Here is a 20,720-nt window from a genome sequence, read left to right as displayed (position 1 = left end):
CTCCAAGATGCACCAAACACTCAACTCCCACAAAGATAACATAGCGATTGCGTTTGTGGAAAAAAAAATAATTATATAAAAGCTTGAACGTATTGCTTGCAAAAAATCTGATCATAAGGTTCGGATTTGTGTTGAAGCACTTGAGAACACATTAGTTGGGAATGTCGCTTCTCCCTACAGGGAACAAGTAAAGTTACTATTCCCCAGCTTCATTATCATAAAGTTACTTTATGAGCATTCATTAACAAAATTAGCCAATTATTTCACTCTGTGAAAATCTGCACATAAATGACATTATCATTGATATGGGCCAAAACATTGATGGAATAATACTTGAAACATTATTGCCTCGACAATATAATGCTACTGTTAGTTTCCTCCATAGCCGCTGAAGTCTTGCTTTTTGCTGGCCATGTTGAGATGTTTGGGACATGTGCTGAAGAAAGATGGCGTGCATATTGGACAAAGGATGCAGGAGGTGGGGATAAGCCGAGATGGGAGGCAGATGATCTTCCCTGAAGGGAGCTGCCAAGAAACCACAACATTTATTACAGTACATCATTTGGAAACGTATTCCCAATGTAAAAAACAGAAAAACTACTTTGAGCAGAAAAAGATTAAATTTTCCTGTGGAAGGTTTCCAGTAGGATAATGTTTTTTTTTTTTTTAAACCATAATTACAGATTTCCTGCTGTGGCTAATGTTGGAACATTTCAGGACAGTGGTTTTGATCCTGGGTTTGGAGCCCTTTGGAGGGGGAAGGTGAGAATCTTATAAGATCAGCACAGGTCCAAGAGGAGAATGTAGAACATGGAGCAGACTTCCTTTAGGGGCAATACGGGACACCTCGGGAACAAATGCTTTGGGTCAACGGAAGAATGAGTGGGGCTGTTTAGAAGGGTTAAGTACCGGGAATACCTTAGTTTACACCAACACAAACAAAATATCCATACACTCCAATTCTAAGATAACATCTGTACACAATTCAATACTTTCCTAAGATTATGATGGAGGAAAAATAAACTTAGAACTGAAAATATGTGGTAAACTCTGTACTGGTGCAGTGAGCCAAATTCAACTTTAATTATAGTTAAAGGCAAGTACTTTTGACGTTTGCCAATGTTCTATGAAAAATGTAAAAAGAAAAAAAAAAGAAAAACAAATCCCTTTACTTTTTTTAATTCTACATTTAATATGATGAAAACAAGGCCCTGTACAATCCACCTTAGCAGTGAGTACAATAATTATTTTACAATTTGTACACATTAGAACACGGTGCTGAACTGTGTTTCACCTGTTCAAAATGCAGTAGAGAATGGGGGAAAAAAAAGAAGAGGAAAGAACAGAAAATAAAAATCCTCTTTGGATCCTTCTGTTCAAAGAGAGGAGATGACATTTTTGGCCAATCATACAGCAGGCCCCAAGTGAAAAAAATGTGTTGTGAGCGACCAAACAGCCTTCATGTAGTTTCACGGGTGTCTCGAGTCCCCAGATAGATCCATTAGATAAAAGCATGCTGTGAAGCAACAGCCCTTTAAACCCTTCAACCACTAGTACAGACCTGGCCAAATTACAAAAGAAGAGAAAGAAATGGCATTAAATATTTCAGGTGCGTGAGGGAACACTTATTCTATATCAGATATAAAACAACCCGAGAAAACAGACACAACTGCAACATAAATTAAGCACTCGCCGCGTGTTCTCAAGTACTCAAAACGTATTGAACTGCCGTTGCTCACCAGGTCTGTACCAGCTCACACTTCCTGTCCCGTTGACTCCTTTAAATTTAAACATCCCGTTAGGAAAACGCCAAGACTGTCGGTCAACTAGTACAGCCATTATTGTGCCACAAATACAAACATAATACATTGACATCGACATTTAAACCGGGGGGGGGGGGTGGGGTGGGTGGGTGATGGAGTGAGCTCAGAGAAGCTTTCTTGGTCTCCATGTAGCCGAGTTCACTTGGAGACAGTTTCACGCTCGTTCTTGATAGCTTGTCATTTACTGGCAAACAGATTGGCCGCGTTTTCTCCAAAGGCCACGAAAAACAAGTTTATACAAAACTAGATACCCTTCTCTCACTCCTCTCAGCAGAAGAAATCTAATAATGCCAGAAAACTCCGCCGTCTTTTGCGATTTATTTTTTCTTTCTTTCCTTAAAACACATCGTTATGGAAGAAAAGTGAAGCTTCCCAGTGTTTCCCAGTATCAATGATGAAAGCACTTCCAAGTTCATTCAAATACATTGCAGTCCACACAGAAAACATTGGGATTCTCTCAGCTTGATGCTAAATTTCAATCAATTCACTTTTATGCTACATAAGTGTACATTTTGCGGTCCTCTGGTGTTCTTGCCAAATATTCCCTCTCAATGAGTCCTTCAATGCGTTTCTTGATGACAACAGGACTAGGGAGGAATCGCGCTCGTAACTGCTGAGTGACCTGGGGAGACACAAAACACAGCAATCAGTGCACCACTTCTATCCTGCCATTATTAACACTCATTGAAGCTCCATCATATCACGGAGGGCTCCTGGATTCACTGGGGGTCTGACTGCCACTGGCTTTGCGGTTGTTAAACTTAGATTGATGCGTGTTCAAAAAAAAAAAAAAAAATCACGAAAAAAACAAAACAAAAACTGAAATTGGATATTTTGTAGATTGCAAAGTGGAAAAAAGGAATTTGTGTGTTTCACTGTCAAGAAAAGAAAGGTTTAGAGCGCAGTTCGGCCGTGTGTAATACGACTGTTAAAATATAGTTTATGTTTTTTTTTTGCCATTTTAATTTAAGCAAGTTGATTTTGGATATAAATCCTTGAAGTACAAACTTTTTTTTGCCTCATGTCTTGTACGTCATAGAATTAGCAACTAGGCAGCATGCAGGAAAAATTTTACTGAACATACATGTTGGCAGGTGGAACCCATAAGCATATTACACAAATTGCAGTCAGTAAAATGATATATATATTTTTTTCTTTCTTCAGTAAAATGATATTTGATTACGCCCATTCATTTAAAACATCAGGCAAGTTATGAAAAATGTGTAAATCTGAAACTCATTGAGATGAACAGAAAGAAAGAATGTTGCATGTTCATCTATATATTTTCTGATAGAAAATCCTTGATAATAACAGTGTCTTAATGTATTGTAATGTCATTGGGAGTTAACTCCGCAACTCTTAACCTTTAAGTAGCTCTTAGTTTCAACACGGTTGAACAGAATACTCCCAACATTCTTTTAAATTACACACACAGACCTTGGCTACCGTATTAGAACTAAAGCAAACATTTGATCAGACTGACCTCTGCCACTAGAACATTGTGCTGCATCCTCTTTCTAGATTTCATGATGCGAACAATAGCAGCTTCAATCTCATGCTTTCGGTCGTCGTCTACTTTCTGCCGCGTTTCCTTCCTCTCTGGATCCGACTCCCCTTGTTTGGCAGCCACTAGGAGATTTGAGAAAAAAAAAAAAGAAAACTAAATTAAACAATGCAACTAAGAATGTAATAAATCATGAAACTGTTGTCAAGTCTGAGCTAATTTCGAGTTATATTTAACAAAGCAGCAGATCACGGTCACATTGGCAGTAACACAAAGATAGAGATGAGAATGAGACGCATCATTTTTGTGTACCTGTCTGGATTTTGACACGATGCAACTTGGAGGTAAACTGGTCATTGACTGTAAACACATGCCCGCTTTCTATCTCCTTAGACTTGGGCTCCTTGGTGAGGACTCTTTGCGTGGGCTTCCCACAAGCCAGAGACTGCAGCGCTCGCACCAGCTCCCTCTCTGGGATGTCTGTCTCCTGCTGGACCTCCTGCAAAATGGAAATATGGACGTTATTAAAAAAATAAAAAGGACTAAGAACTACCAATTTTCCGCCCAGCTTGTCCACTTCAAAACAGACTGATTTCACTGGACAGGACCGAATGGAGTCGCGTACTTCAAAGGTGGACTTGTCTCTGCTGTTGAAAAGCATGAGGATGGTCATCTGGAAGGTGGAGACCTGCAGGATGTGCTTTCTGGTGTTGGAGCCGGTCACTTGGGCTCCTCCCACTACAACCTCTGAGCCGTCCTCCTGGTGACATGTTGGGAAGAAAAGACCAGAACCTAAAAACACTGGTCAGAAACTAAACAAAGAAAAACACGGTTTAACACAATTTAAGTTAATTGATTTAGAAGTAATTAGGTAGATTATTTACAGCAATTTTCTGTTAATATGGGCAATAACGTAATAAGTTAATCATTTAAACTGTTTGTGGTTAGTTCAAGTGGATAAAATGTAATTGATGTGATATTTGTACCGCTTGAAAATGGGTAACTGTTTAGCCACACAATTTTTTTAACCTCTCCCTCTTTTCTTCTCATTAATGATTCTTACCTGGATTTAATGGACTAATTTTATAACTTTGAACACTTTTGGACACCTTTTCTGTACCACCTGTTTTTATGTGTGTGAGCCTCAGTAAACTGTTCAACTTTACCGAGTGGTCCTGTGGATTTCTTCCATGTGGATGAAGACGAGGGGAATTGATAGAGTGTCAAGCTAAGACTTCATTCAGTGGACACCGGCAACATTCAATGTCCGGTTTTGAACTTTGTTACTTTGATCGTTTTCTTTAATGCTTTAGTCAGTACAACTCCTTCCACTGCAATCGTACAACAAAAGTCAGCAAATCACCTGGATCAATATAAGCGGGTTCTACCTGACACAAAACGCCCCACATCCATTTAAAAAGCTAAGGACGAAAGATGAAAGGAACTCCTTTAAAAACTAATCCAATGTTGGATAGTTTCTTCCTGCACTGTTCTTTAGAGATCAGTAACATTTGGAGAAATGCAAAGGCAGTTTACTCTGCTAATGTTTCAACTTTCTTATGTTTGTCTGTAACACAGTGTGTATTCATTACGTTCAGGAACAACAATTAACTCGATATATAGCTGGAAGTGTCGGGCAGCCGAGGCTAAGTTGGGCATTTTGAAGACAAAAACCCATCGCCCTGAAACAAAAAAGTTTCCAATTCGTGTTAAGACAGATGTTGTACAAATAATGACATTTATTTCGCTGGTGTTGACGTCAAAACGTACTCATACTGAAGACGATGATCATTTCAAAGGTTGCTTCCGTAATCTTAACTACTGCTGGCTCACGCTGTCACACTAATATCAGCCGAGTGAACAGCTCAGAGACACCAAAAGCAGCATCACGGTTGTTCATCACCTTGACAACAAGCTGCCTCTTGGACGACTCATACATCTGTTGCTGCTCTCCGTCTTTATAAAACCTTCGTTTCTGCACGAGACTGCAACTACGGAACAGCAACGTGTAATTTACAAAATGTTACAGATAAAAGGTTACAAAATGTATACTCGACCATCAGCTTGCCATTTCACTAAACTTGTGCTTGCTTATGTAGGATCTGTGCATAAATGTACCGTCTACGTAATGTTACTTCTGGGAGGACTTTTCTTCACCTCACTGTGTTTTATAAGTAAACCCTTGATAGGGAAGAAAATGTTCATATCTGAATGTATCTGACGCTTAAAAATGAACACCCCTATGTTCCATTTATTTATAACGAAATCCACAGCAAGTGAAAAATTGACCAAAATAGCTTACTTTTGAAAATGTAAAGCTTTGTTTGAATGTCACAATCTTGCCGACATCTTTTACAGTATTCAGTGTCCCACAATGATATGTGTAATTTGTTTGATTGGATACTGTAGTTTATTATGGAATCACAATTTTTCATACTGTATTAGACTTACACTGTACTTATAACTACATATATCTTGTGACCTTGGGCTGGAAGTGAAGGGCTGTTTTCAAGGCTTTTGCTTAAACAAACTGTAAAATCCTACACAAGTGGCACCTGTTTCTGTGATCGTCTTTCACTCATTGTTCGTTTGGAAAAAGGAGAACAAAGTGAAGATGTTACCAAATATCATGTAGTTTTAGAAGAACATTTGAAATTCAATTTAGTGTAATTAGAGTAAGGGCACTTGGGAATGCATCCTGTTAATTAGCTGGCCTCACAAATAACGCAATACCCAAGAGTGTTTGGTGGAGATGACAGCATGTAATAATATTCTTATGAGACAGGAGTAGATATTTGAAACAACTCCTCTTAGTATGACTAAATCGGTGCCAAACATCAGAGGTTAAACCCACAGACTTACACTGAACATGCATATGGTACTCTGAATCTGATTTTTCGTATTCATTTAATGGCATCAGGGCAGCGTGCGGTGATTGTGAAATGTGCAGAATGTCCTCAACAGGTGGCACACACCTTTTTGATTGGCCCGTAGAAGGTGGCATTTAGATCTGCAGACCCCATATGGTGCTGCAGGGTGAGTTGTCTCCCGCTGTGCTTTCCAAGATAAAACCTGCAAGCAGAAAGAACACATGACGTTAACATGTGAAGAGACTCAATGTATGACAATCACTCCAGCTTAAGGCTAAGTGCTTTCTAACGGGGAGCACTGGAAAATGCTGTGACTACAGGCAGAAGCTTTACTCCATAAGCATACGCGGTGCTTAGTTACACATTCTAAAATGAATCGGTGACAAAAAAAAATCCACACGGATTCTTTCAAATTACACAAAGATATCTTTACTATGCAAGCCAGACTAAAACTATGGACATGTTCAACATTGAATACCGAAGTTTATACAAGTATTGAGAAGACAAACCTCCTGAAGACTTCAAATGCATGGCGTGGTGATGGGGGGATATTGCACTTGGGTGTTGCTGATTGTGTTGGCCAGTATCCTGTGGTCAGGACTCTCACAGTGAGATCAACTCCTCCAAGTGACACCTAAAGAGGACCATGAGAAACAAGCTTTTTATAGTCTATATTGATATTACATCATGTGGCGCACTCAAATGGAATACGTATAAAAAAGATGAGACATAAACACACACCACAAGCACAAATGATACACAAATTGTTGTGTGAGCTGAACAAAATACAGATTTTTTTTTTATTTATTTTTTTTTTTTTAAGTACTAGCTTGCTACCATGGCAACTACAGACAGTATTGACTAAAAAACCAATGTGAAAGCACAACACACGCATGAAACCAGCTGCATGTACTTTCAAGATATGGCTAGTTAGCTGCCTAATTGTTTCCTGTCGCTGAGCAGCACAGCGGTGTTCAATCAATCAACGAGCGGTGTACTGACTGCAGGTGGCAATCAGGCTTGTTACGGTGACAGGATGAGCTGTGGCGTGCGACGCCTTCTCACCCCGGTTGTCTGGAGATGTTGTCTAAACTCGTCCATGGTGGTGTTGGAGATGCTCATATCTCGGAACATGCCTTCCAGTTTGGACGTGAACTGACAGCCGCATTCAGTCTGAGCAGAGAGGAGCAGGAGGAGGAGGACGACATTCATAAATCAAGAGCTGTTTAATTGTAAATCCACACAAACAGTGATGAGAGGCTCACAGGACCTCCTTTGTAATGCAGAAAATAAACAAGTATTCACCATTACTGTGACAGAACAAAGCGGCAGAACATTTTAAAACAATTTTGCATGTTCTCCCCGTTTCTCCAGAAAACAGGTCGTCCTCGTTCGAGGACATGCATTTGAGGTTAACTTGTGGACCCTAAATTCCTCCGAGGTGTGAATGCGAGTGGTTATCGGTCTCTCCGTGTGCACAGCTTTAGTCCTGCTACCTAGATGTACCCAACTTTCACCTGTCGTCAGCTGGGATTGACTCCAGCGTTCTGCAACTTTGCAAAGGATAAAGTAGCAATGAATGGAATATGCATCTCCATATTATCTAGATATGATAGAGAAATATCCATCCAATGGAAGGATGGATAGTTCAAGAAGTTCTGCTTCTGGTTTTGCTTAAGTATTTGCAGATATTAAGTCATACCCGTGGGTGTAATGTCTGTACTGTGACCACTGTAACTGTGAAAGAATATGAAAGGGAAAAAAAATAGATCATTTTATTGAGCTGCTCATCCCAACAACAGGCTTAAGGCTTTTCAGACACTTCAAATCACTTCAATATTCAATTTGCATTGAATACTGAGTCACACCGAACTCGTGCTCACCTTGAGCTTTGAGATCATATTCTTTTCTGAGTCATCGGAGACGCTCTTGTTGGTGAGCAGCCTGCGAGCCAGGTGCTGCTTGTAATATCTCTCAAACACGTCCTTCTCCTGCATGAAGCGGAAGAGCACCATGGCTTTGTCCAGTATGGACTCGACCTCCTGCTCCGTTAGCTGAAGAAAATATCAAACACAACACAGTCATCGATAGTCATTTCACATGAGAAAAAAAAGTACTATACAAAATCTAATAAGTATAGATTTAAACAGAAACTTATAGTTACACAATACTAGAACAGAATCTCTCCAGCAGAGACTAAAAGGGCTTTACACAGCAGTGTGGTTGCACATTTCGAATACCAATAATATCTGTTCCTCAGATCTATTAAGTGCGCTTACCCCTTTTACCCCCTTCTTCAGTTTGTCATCAATGAACAGCGACAGGTACTCAGGCGAGCGAGAGTTAAGATTTAGGAAGTATTCAAAGTCGCCTGCAATAGTTTGCTTGAAAAGCCGGTCATTGTTGAAGGATTCTTGGAGGAATCGGTCAAAACGCGACTTCAGGTCCAACAAACCCTGCAAGGAGGGAAAGACAAACAGCAATCAGCATGGACAATACAGCAGTATCGGCGATATGGAAAACGACCCAGCAGAGTATCCAGAGCACTGTAAAGTGAAAAGCCTGTTGAAAATAGTGCTTTCTCTTTGACGTAGTCGCCTAAAGGACTAAAATGGAAAGGAAGGACTTTGACAAGTGCAACGGCACAGCGTTTCTGACGCCTCAAACCATGATTGCCCTCGCCATCAAACTTAAGAGTCAGAACAGTTTTCCTCTCCTGGGAGGTTATTAATGTGCATTACGGTCAAAGCTTATCACGCAATGCCGTTAAGCCTGTGGACACTGATGCCTGATCTCTCACAAGGTCAGATATTACCACCAGTCTTTCCCTTTTGTTCTTCATGGGAAGAACTTCCCACCACGACGAGCCTGCTTAATCAAATTACATCATTGGATACATTGATCATCCCGATTTATGGCGTTTCCTGTTAACTCGTCGTAATACCTGAATGTAGTCGACAGGGTTCTTCCCTTCTCCCTCCTCTGACACGAGAGCCTTGCCTTGCTCGCGCAGGTATGCGCTCATACATTCGCACATGGTCTTCAGCCCATTGGGAACCCGGCTAAACAGCTTGTACATGCACGCCAAATCTGTGGAAGGATATGCATGAACACGCATGTGAGAAAGGCACTTTTACAAGCTGGATAGGGCTGAGCAAGTGAGATCTGCTTGGAAAGGAAGTGTATATCTGCAAACTGAAGCAACACTGGTGAAAAAGGAACCACAGTCCCATCCTCCGTGAAATCAAATCATCCCTACACTCCTCAGATGTTGTCGTTTGTGACGCGAATGAGTGCAGTATTTCAACTCTACAGCAGATAAAGTGAAATACACGTCCCAGAAGTGACAGCTCCACCTTTTTACCATTTCACCAGTTTGTGTGGAAGTGTTGGTGATTTCCTGGCCCCCTGAATGATTTTACTTTTCATTATTAGATATTTATAGAACAATGTGCACGTCAAGCTTGAGTAAAACCAATCTGAGCGCTTACCATCTGTTTTGCCATTCTTCAGCATGTGTACCAGGCCCGAGTTCTCCATCTCGACAATTGTTTTCATGTGTTTGGAGATGAGCTCTCGCTCCACCACCTTGACAATAGGCTCTTCTGTGGATTTATCCAAGCAGTGCATTACCCGCTCAATCTCCTCGTTAATCCTTGCTTCTACTTTCTTTATATAAACACTCGCACTGTTTTCTGCGAGAAACTTCTGGCTCTCCATCTGAAGGAATGACAACAAAAAAAAATCCCAAAACAAAACACAAATACAGTACACGTGAGTTATTTCAAGAATCACCCGTATTTGCGATGTTTTATTTATTGTGCTATTTTTTGTTTGGATGGTTGCCCCGAGGAAGGAGGTGGTATCGAAGGCCAAACGTAATATGGACAAACAATGAACAGTCAGTTGGAACGATTGCTCCCTCACCTGGAAAAATTCTGCAGACATTTCTAAGAATGGTGCTTCAAAGTCTTCTTCATAAACAGATCTCCCTTCGAGGCCGAGGATCATCAACATTTGACAGGCATTTCTTATGGCGCCCCTGGAGGAAAGGAGAAGTCACAGTCAGCCACGCAACAGCAAATCCCAAAACACTGAAAAAGGCTTGGAAATAAAATAAATTAATACAACAGTTGTGCTCATTTCACACCCACTAAAGGCTGCCAAATAACTCCTTGTTATTCATTCATTGAATAAATGAAGAGTCACACTCCACAGAGGAAGAGGAGCAGAAAAACGAATGTTTTAAAATGTCTGCGTCTTCAAAGCTTTTCCAAGTGGGTGTAAATGTGGCAGAATCAATTGAAAGCGCCTTCATTCCTGACACCAAAAGCATGTGCCCTGTCTGCCTGGTGTCAGATGACGACATTTTCCCATTGTTAAATAATAAAGAGGTGAAATTCCTTTTTTGTGTGACAAACCTAATCTGTGGCTGGAACTTGTCGTGTGTGCGTGTGTGTGTGTGAGAAAATTTCGTCTACCTGTCCACCACCTCCCCCTTCCTTTCTCGTGCAATCATGTCCAGCAGAGTCTGTCGGAGGTGGTCTCTAATGCAGCCATAGCGAACCACCTGGTCCCGAAAGATGATGAGCCCCAAGTTGTAGACGTTCTCTACATTATTTTGCTGTACGTACACGCGGTCCTGTAACAAGCACACACAAAAATGTAAAAACGGCATCAGACAATATTACGTATATGCAGTTTTTACATTGTTGCTGGAGTCTTTCATGAATGTGTCTGTTTTGTCTTCTTCCATTCACCTTTGAGAAGCAACAAAAATGTTCCAATTCAGTTTCAGAATTCAGTTATTATTATTATTAGCTTCAGGCCAATTTAAATGAAGACACACATTTAATTTTCTAAAATAAAGACATCAAGACAATGTTGGTATTTTAAAAGAAAGACGGCAGACAGTAGCACATGCGCTCAACAGTGGAATTTTGCCAAACTTTTCCTCAATGCTGATTTTGCTCCAGTTATTGCTGCTCTAATGCGCCGGTGCCACCTGCTCCTCCCAAAGCAAAACATCCTCACTGCCATTCAAAGCAATTGAGATGCAGCATTATCAAGCCTTTAAAAGCTTGTTAACAACAGCGAGCATGTTAGTCTTGTTTCTTATAGACCAAGAAAGAAGGTGTCCCAACTTGATCCAGATCTACTTCCAGGGGACAAAAATGTCATCTGATATTGAGGCCAATATGCTATTTGTGATGTTTTTAAGCATTAGTTGTGCAGTATTCACTTGGAAAGTTTAACAGTTGACCATTTCTGTCTAATGCGTAAAGAGTAAGTTTGCAATTCCTTTTCACATTAAGAAGTAAAAACAAGAACAATTTTAAAAGTGACATGAGACCACGAGCTTAAGTGTTTCCCCTCTCCTTCATTTCCGAGATGAGTATGAAGTATATTGTTTAGTTTGAGGAATACTTCTTGACCGATCTCAATTACTCACCATGTACATGAGAATGTCACGGATCATCACCATCGCTGTCTGGTGGTCGTTCCATGCCTGATTTAGGGTTTGTAGGAAATTGTTGTTTAGGGAGTTTAGAACATCTTCTCGTACCTTTTGGGGAAAGAATAAAACACTTGCATTAGAAATGACAGAAATGTCCTTGGTCCCTCCTTGTGCTCATGCTGCTTTCCATTGTACTTCATTGTAAGTACAATACTTTCTCTGTATTCCATTGTGCTTTCCATGTTTGGATTTAAAGCAATGTCACTTCCTTGCGTTCATAAATCGCAACATTGGAAGACAAAACTGTACAGATGCATGTCGCGAAACTATTCTTGAGCGAGCGCTTTCTTAGCGTAGATACAATTATTATTATAAAGCAACAGCTTAACTTTAATAGCACAAACCAGACACCACTGTAGAAATGTAGAAACAATTATGCTGTAAACACAATAAAATAGTTTTCGCTAAAAACATGTCACAACTGTGAGCAGCCATCTTGAAAATGAAACTCGGGGTCTTTGAGGCTGCAGAGTTTACGGACATAAAGGGGAAAGCAGAAATTCATTTAATGCAGTTGACAGCAAGTCATTTAACTTCAAAGTGTGAATGCTGTCATCTTAAACGATGAAACAAACAAATGACATCCAAACACGGGACACGACAGGCTTGTAAAATGCCGACTTCTTTACGTCACGTTTGACAACATGACAACATGTACAATTAAGAAATTCCTGTTGTTGTTTTGACACGTTTGCGCATTTCATGAGTATGTGAATACTCTTTCTGGTTAAAATCCCATCTCTTTAATGTCAATAATTAAAAGTTATGCTGTGAATTGTTAATTTGATATTCATTTAGTTTTGTATTTGATTATTGATTTTACTTTGTAATCCTTGGATGGTACAGGATCGGCAAAATAAGCCACAGGCTTCAGCCGATTCCTTTTTTCGGTTGCTGGACAGTTTTCTGCTTTGTATCAATGCAACTGAAATAAACTAGTCTAAACTAAGTGCATTAGTTCCCCAGGGATTAATAAAGCAATTCTGAGGTTTTAGCGATATAACAAGTTTATTATGAGATGATGACCTTATACTAACCTCAAGTTGCCTTTTGAGAGAATACATACATACATACATTCCTCTATTGCATACTTGCCTATAGAGAGGAGTTTATTACAGCCTCATATTAAATCAACAATAATGATAACAATATTAAAGCAAACAGAGCTCTGGTATTGGAATAGTATCGGTATTGACAGATATCCAAATTCAGGTATCGGGACCGGGAGTGAAAAAAAAACGTGGATTGGTGCATCCCTAATGAGACTATTATTTTTGTTTTTTTGGTGCTTTGGTTGGGACCGGAGTACTACAAAGTGTAAGCAAAGCCTGGGAGCTATGAAATGCCGGACCACAAGACGAAAACGTTCCTGAATGAAGCAGACACTCAAACCTGCCATTTCTGGATCACACAACCTTTTATAAAGCACTTTCTCAACTACTCAGGCTTACAACCGCTTGGCAAAAGTGGCACTGCAGTGTGACTCAGCATCGTGTGGCAAACGTTTCTGTCGAGAATCTTAAGGGCAACACGACCTCTCCTTTGTTCTCCTTCTGGGCAGCAATGATGAATTATCCTCTGCGCCTGATGTTACACCAGATCAACCTTCACAGATGCATAAACGTCTTATTTTTTACACATCAGGGTCTAATGTTAGGAGCCAAACCATAAATCTAACTGGGCCATTAAATGTAACTTCCATTGTGCACATTCATGACGTACAAATGTGAAAGTGATGAGGCTGATATTATTGCCTGGCGCTAATAAGATGAAGCTGCTATTATGCTCAGATTTTAACACTTTCTAATGTGGCTCCTCCATCATATTAACATTGTGAATGTGTTTACACACACACACACACACACACACACACACACACACACACACACACACACACACACACACACACACACACACACACACACACACACACACACACACACACACACACACACACACACACACACACACACACACACACACACACACACACACACACACACACACACACACACACTCTTATTTAAGACTAACAATTGTTTAATAAATGTCATTATTGTGCAAGTGCCTGAAAACTGACTGTTATTACTAAGGCTGTACAATATAGTATATATTCACTCATATATGGGAGATAAAACAATAAGTGAACTGCAAAAAACTATGTTTCCAGCACCAGACACGATTCCCTACGACATTCAAGTCCTCTCTGTCGTAGGGCTCCTCAATTAATTGCGACTACGATATTGGTTCCAGACAATCTCAAAATCCATACAATCGAGGAAAAAACAATTATGTGATATTATCGTTCTGAGATCTGCAATTCAACCGCTACACCCCCCGGCCCCCACGTGTATGAAGAGTGGAGATCCAGGCCGGTGGAGGCACCACATCTGTCCAGGCTACCAGATCTGTGCCTTCCGATGACGTGTCACATTATGATTGGCTGTAATGACGTTTCGCATTATTACTGGCTGCAAGTTTCTCCAGTCACAGTATGAAGCTAACATTAGCCTTCACACTGAGCTTCGCTGCTCCGTGGAAAGTCAACGGGTGTGAAGTGTGTGAGGTGAACAGGACACTACGAGTGGTTTTATGCCTCTGAATGTGATCTGTCTTGTTTAACTTCAGGAGAGGGCAGAAGCTGAACGTGTCTGGTGGAGCTTTGTCTGATTTTATGAAGTGCCCTTTTTTTGCCCACTTTATGCTGTAAAGACCTGTGATGAGTGACAGGGACATATAGTCTATTTCTCATAACTCAAGCAGGTGAAACAATAAACCGAGCGGTTTCCAAGACTGAAGATAAATATTGTGGCCACATGAATGAGATGGATGAAGCTTTATGATGTGATATTCTGACAATTATAATGTCAAAGGGCCACGAATCAGTGTTTGCTTATAATATATCAGAAGGAAAATCTGTCACTGATTGAGTGCAGTACAACAGTTTATTTTTTTACTACTACTATTACATTACAAGATATTTTTATATATTTAACAATCGTTTTTAAAACATGTTCAATAAAGACATAATCGTGTAAATAATTGTGATTTCAATATTGCCCAAAATAATCGTCATAATTTCTTCCACAATCGAGTGGCCCTACTCTGTCGACAAAGAACTGGGAAAAAAAAGGAGTTTGGTGAGCATTTTTATGGGGAAGGGAAGGCACACACCAAAAAAATAAATAAACTGGCCAAAGTACTGAAAGCTATGAGAAGGCTGCCTGTTATTAGGGAACATTTTGATGTCAAACAATCGTAACCACCAAAAAAGGAAGCAGCTTATTCCATCCAAGTCTGATAACCACCAACCACACTAAAACAGATCTGTACGAAGCCAGCACTTGCATAGGCGATTGATGACTGGATGCCTGTTTAGAGTGTAACTCTTTATAAAAGAACAAAAAAGGAACCACAAAAAATCTTAATAAAGGAGGACATTGAATGTTATTGACAACTTTATGATGAACAAAATTGACTGACGGAACTAGATTCAATGCTGGAATCATTTTCCTAGTTTACCGTAGTACAGGATGCAACTTCCCTGAAAATCTGGTACTGCACATGTCCTCTATGGCCGTAGTAAATAGTTCTGCACATGCACGAGTAGATCAACAATAGAAATGAAGGCCCACTTTGTGTTTATGCTGCTCACTCTTTAGAAGTTAACAGCGTTTCTCCAATAAAGTATACAATTACTATCCCATCATCTGGACCACATGTGGCGCATGTGAAAAACACAGCAGCAGCGGCACAAGATGCAAATAACATTGTTTTCATCATTTCTGATGTGTCCATTTGCAAAGTGATCATTTTCAAAACATTGTAATTTAAACGCAAAACTTTCCTGAAGCGAGAAGGCAGACACTAAGCAGTTTTCAGTCAATTGTTGTCATGTAAACAGGGCCTTACTGTACACATAGCTTTATCAATTCATCGTCAAAGCTGTATGAGATTTATAGCAAGTCTAACTTCGCCAATGAAATCAGTCAAAGTACCATCAAATGGTTGGGAAAGATGCAGTAACGTCTGTACGTTACCACCTTTTGAAAATATACTTAATACAGTCAACAAAAGCTACAAACATGGAGACAAAAGCAAATGCTTGTAATAAAAGCAAGCTTATATTTTAGTGCAGGTACTGTTACTGTAGGCTGGTGTTCATTTTACCGTCTGAAATCTTTGGTATTATTCTCTGAAGGACTGAGCGAGTTTGAGATGTAATGGCAGCGCTGCAACTCCATTAAACACAAGCTCAGTGAACCAGACGCTCTTTAGTGGGGACAATAGCTTCCACTAATGCTAACTAAAAGTAAGACAGAAACACAGCAGCTCCGCAGCCGTCCGACATAGTCAATAATTCATTCTGGTTTGTTACAAAGCCAGGAGACTTACTGCCATGCTTGTGAAAGCTACAGACCGATCACTGGACAAATCTGCAGTTAGCTACAAGTAGTGGGACTGCTATATAAGACATCAATTAGGGGTTAATGAAGACTGAAATGTTTGCACAAGTCATATTCCAGCTGTCATATTCCACAGCCCCAACTAAAGCCAGAACCAAGCTTCTGGTAGTGATTGAACTGACATTCACAGATGCAAAGACGGTTTCAAATCCAACTTCGACCCTCAGTTAAATAACCCCTGTGTGTTTGTCCAAAGCAATTGTGACACATTCTTCTACATGGCACCAATTATTGAGCCACATAAAATCTGTCGACTCCATTAAGGTGATGCGCGACTGTTGCATAGAAATGACTTCACAGCTTGTATTTAACCTCCATCAGTAAAGATGAAAACCTAATTCTGGTGGCAGGAAAGGTCACAGTGTAAATATCAGCCATTTGCTTTCTTCAAAGTGATATCTGGATCATTATCAGATAATAAAAACACACTCGGGTGTCAGAGCTCTCTTCATTAATGTGTCGTTTATTGACATTCCTCGACCGCTAATTTACTGGCCCTGCCAAACTGAGAATGTGCATTTAATTAAGCTGTAAAACCATCTGGCTGCTATTCAACAGCATCCTGGTGAAATGTTGCTCATTGGTTATCTACACGCTGTAAGCAGCACAGATGCATTCACAACAGATATTATGGGCAGATTTAATTTGGTTGGAATTACATGCTACAAAAATAAAACAAACAGCAGTTTGAAAACAACGTTCTCAGTGATGGCTTCTCTAACTTATTAGGAAGCATCAGAAAACAAATTAATCTCGTACGCACACAAGATGCATCTTGGACTGAACTCTTCCATGGATTTTTGTTTTTTGCTCTGAATCGAATACCACTCAGTCATATTTTCTTTTCAAATCCCTACACAAAAGTAAATCAAATGAAAGTATAACGTAGAAAGAAATGTGCCGTCAAATATCCACAGATTGTCTAATTCAACAGGCGATACAATCGCAGATTTCATAAAGGCTTGCAGACAGATCAGAACTCTCTAGCACAGCTCAAAGTCCACAGCAAAACTATTAACCCATGACCTCTTTAACACAAGCCTGGGCACCTCCTGGCCTACCACTAGACTAGAGGATCTGACGAAAGTTATGCACGAATATGAGCAAACGACTTAACAAATGCACAAGACACGAGTCACACCTTGTGAAGCTCATCTCATAGTTGACTGAATGATCACTCGCCCCAATAAAGCTGTTCAGGAATGGAATCGGCTTACACTATCTGGAGTTGCATTTGTTTTAAGATGATAAAATACAAGCGAAACAAAATAAAATGTATCCATCTGCTGGAAGCCTACATTATTGACAATTGGAAAAAAAAAAAAGAAGGAATTATTCTGATTGTAATCGCTCATCATCCTGGTAATTTAAAGATTTTCCTTCTGTACAGACAGATGACTGGTCATTTTGGGTTTCTGTAATTTCGAGGTGAAAACAATACTCTATGTTTAATCTGTAATCACTAGACTTTCTCCAGCTCTGCAGCTGTGCGGGATCTCTGTTAGTCTTACTTTGTTGATGAGGTGTTCAGTGACGACCTCCCGCAGGCCCGTGTACAGCTTCTCCCCGTGTTTGTGGAGCACCATCGTGTAGGCATTCCTGTAAAGTTCTTCGAAACTCAGGCCGCTGTTATTTTTCCTTTGAATCTCCTGGATGGCATTCTTTAGCAGGTCCCAGATGTTGTTGACATACTTTTCATCCATTGTCATCTGCAAATGGTGAGATTATAACAAATTCAATAACATGACCTTCACAGATTATTACATGAGTAAACTTCAGGAACAAATGATGACGATCCTCAAGAAAGTCTCCCAACAATAACAGAATCACGCTGCTGTGCCTTTTTGTTAAATATTTTCAGTCATTCTTGCAGATTCCTCCATCAATAAATAAAGATGAATGTGAAATAATTGATCTTTATTTATTTACCTTTAATAAATAGCTGCTAGTAGCTGCTAATTAAACCAAATGATGCAAGGGAAAAAAGACAATTATACCAGGAATAATACCTCTGCACACAGGAAAACCTCAAAAATGGATCAAACAACAGCCACAATGAGCTCAGAGAAGCACCGTTAACATTTCTAGTCCAGACACCAGAGCAGTGTTTAACACAAACTCACACAGCCGTTGCAACACAATCGCTATACTCTGCTGAATTGACATACTTCTATAATAATATTAAAGCTAAAAGGTAAGCTGAAACACAATACAGAGCATTGAAAGGTTCAGCCTCTTTCCAGCAAGGTAACGACACTCCTTTCAGCCTTTTTCAGTCCCTGAGCTGACATTTCTGGCATGTCAAAACAGTGGCTGTGAGATTACCCAGGACTTGTGTTATCACTTCTCACTTAAAATCCAACCGACTGAATAAAATACTGGTAACTTATTTGCTCGAGGGCAAAGTACATTGGTAAATTATACTGCCAACTCAAAACAAGAACTCGGGGGACAAGAACCCCCTGGTCTAACAGCTACTGTCTTTCTCTGTGAAGTCTTAATGACCTGCTTCAGCTTGTTTGAGTGTACATCATGACCTGTCAGTCTTTTAAAATAGGTTGAAAATGTGAATTGATGCCAGCCTGTCTGCCAGGACTAAGACAGATGAGCAAAAAGTCCAAAGTGCACAATTTTATTACACTTTTTTTTTTTTGAAACAGACAAACCTCTTGCTCAAAGAAACAATCTAAAGATTGTGATTACCACAACAAGTTTTGAACCTGTGACCTATTTGTTTTCAGCTTGGTGGTCTTGCCTGGGAAACAGTCCCTGTGACTGACGAAATGATGAAGTGGTAAAAGCGAAGACATTGATTTTTTTTTCTTTCAAGTTACGTCATGTCCCGAAATTGGTGTGAAGAAGAAGCACGTTTGACAGAATATCCCCTTGACGTGGCTCTAATGGGGTGAAAGTGTTAAATATAAGGGGAAGCTTTTATGCCAATATAATGTGAAGACGCCTGTCATACAGGACCGGATGGAAAAACAAAGCATTGCTTCTGCCCAAACCCTTTTTTGGTTGTGAATTGGTGTTGAAGGGAATATGCAATTTATGAATTTAAACAACCAAAATAAAACTTCATTTCATTTCATATGAAATGCAATTGATCAGTAATCATTCCAAACAGACCGGTCATCATGGTTTATATTTGCATGGGCTGTTGACTAATCCAGGCAGGCTTCTTTGAGGTAATAAAATACACGGGTACTCTTTAAGTAATAGTTTCTTTTTCTATGTGCATAAATTACATTTTTTTCCTCAGTTGTTCTTTGTGAGAACAGCGTGCAGGAGGAGAAAGTATGTAAGGACTACAGAGTGAGAAAGTTATAGTCCTAGTTCTCTTCAACATTTCCAATAGCCAGATACATGTTGTCAAAAATGTTATAATGCAAACCTAATATGTGCCACCCCTCGGGAAGGGGAACAGTGTGTGCTCCTACTCAATAGACAAGCCCAAACACATGCATGTCAAGATGCTGATTTGACAGCAAATCTGTCAGGACCGGCCAACATTCAACAGCTCACATGCATGAAGGCCCTGATTGTATCCACACAAAACAAATATATGGTCACTGTCTCAAACGACCTAAAATTACCCAACCATTGAGATGATCAAGCAATTGTCTAACGTAGCAACACTCATCCAGTCAATGACAGACAGGGTGATGTTTTCTACAGAATAAGGTCAATTCTTTAAAAGGAGGTTTAACTGATTTTGCATACAAAGGGAGTATGAGGTGGCCGAAGACAGGAATCCACAGTCACAGTTTCAACAGAGTAATAATAACGTCAGGTAGAGTTCCACCATACTCACAGCCAGGGATGCAAAGCCAAGTCTAGCTAGTATGGATTTGTTAGCACTCATTTAGAGCTCCAGCAACACCCCCAGTTGTCTTTACGAGAACTGAAACACGTAGACGCGTCGTTCACTGGACGACAGTTGAAACGGTTTATAAACGTACAGAGGCGTCACACAATAATTACATCCAAAAGCAGTTAAACAACAAGTGTCAAGAGCGATGGCAAACGTTAACGGCTGCTAATGTCGACATATCCATTCCAACGTTGGACAGTTTCCCGGTAGAAGCAACTTAAGTGTTTTATTACATTTAACGTCAGGGTGAATCGCACCTGACTGGACATTAAGAGTGGGAGACATGTAGTCGTCACACTACTGTACTTTGTTTACGGACAGAAAAGTCATAAAGGCTCAGCTGATTAGCCTGTTAGCATTTAGCCAGAGGCCCAGACCACGGTGATCGCGGCAGCGGCTGTCCGCCAGGCAGAGACCCGACTAAGGTGTGACTTACAGGAAAGGCCCGTATTCTCATTTTGGTGTCCTTCTTGGTGCCGCCTTTGCTGAGATTGGACATGGTTGCCTCTTCCGTGGGCTCTGTATTCACATGAAAGTGTCCTCCGGGCAGGGACTGCTGGTTTATGGCGCAGCCGACGAGATTTCAGGGGACCTCGTCGCCCAGCGTCCCGGCTCCACAAGTTTATTGTTGACAGCCAAACGCCGAGCCCAACCGTTGCTCATAC

At 40.3% G+C, this 20,720-nt stretch overlaps 1 protein-coding gene across 1 annotated transcript; it reads right to left on the bottom strand.

Annotated features, from left to right (window-relative positions):
- Window positions 1–1,181: 1,181 nt before the first annotated feature.
- On the bottom strand, window positions 1,182–20,720 carry cul3b (cullin 3b). The gene is made up of 16 exons (XM_080511881.1): window positions 20,492–20,720; window positions 17,693–17,890; window positions 11,650–11,763; window positions 10,679–10,839; window positions 10,125–10,239; window positions 9,689–9,917; window positions 9,142–9,287; window positions 8,477–8,653; window positions 8,081–8,251; window positions 7,263–7,370; window positions 6,707–6,831; window positions 6,303–6,399; window positions 3,953–4,087; window positions 3,640–3,826; window positions 3,307–3,452; window positions 1,182–2,445 (listed from the first exon to the last, which is right to left on the bottom strand). The coding sequence occupies exons 1-16, from the start codon at window positions 20,552–20,554 to the stop codon at window positions 2,314–2,316; spliced, it is 2,304 nt and encodes a 767-aa protein (XP_080368007.1). The 5' UTR covers window positions 20,555–20,720; the 3' UTR covers window positions 1,182–2,313.

The sequence above is a fragment of the Blennius ocellaris genome (genome assembly GCF_963422515.1).
Source record: "Blennius ocellaris genome assembly, chromosome: 2".
Lineage (NCBI taxonomy): Eukaryota > Metazoa > Chordata > Actinopteri > Blenniiformes > Blenniidae > Blennius > Blennius ocellaris.
This window is presented reverse-complemented; position numbering and strand designations above follow the sequence as displayed.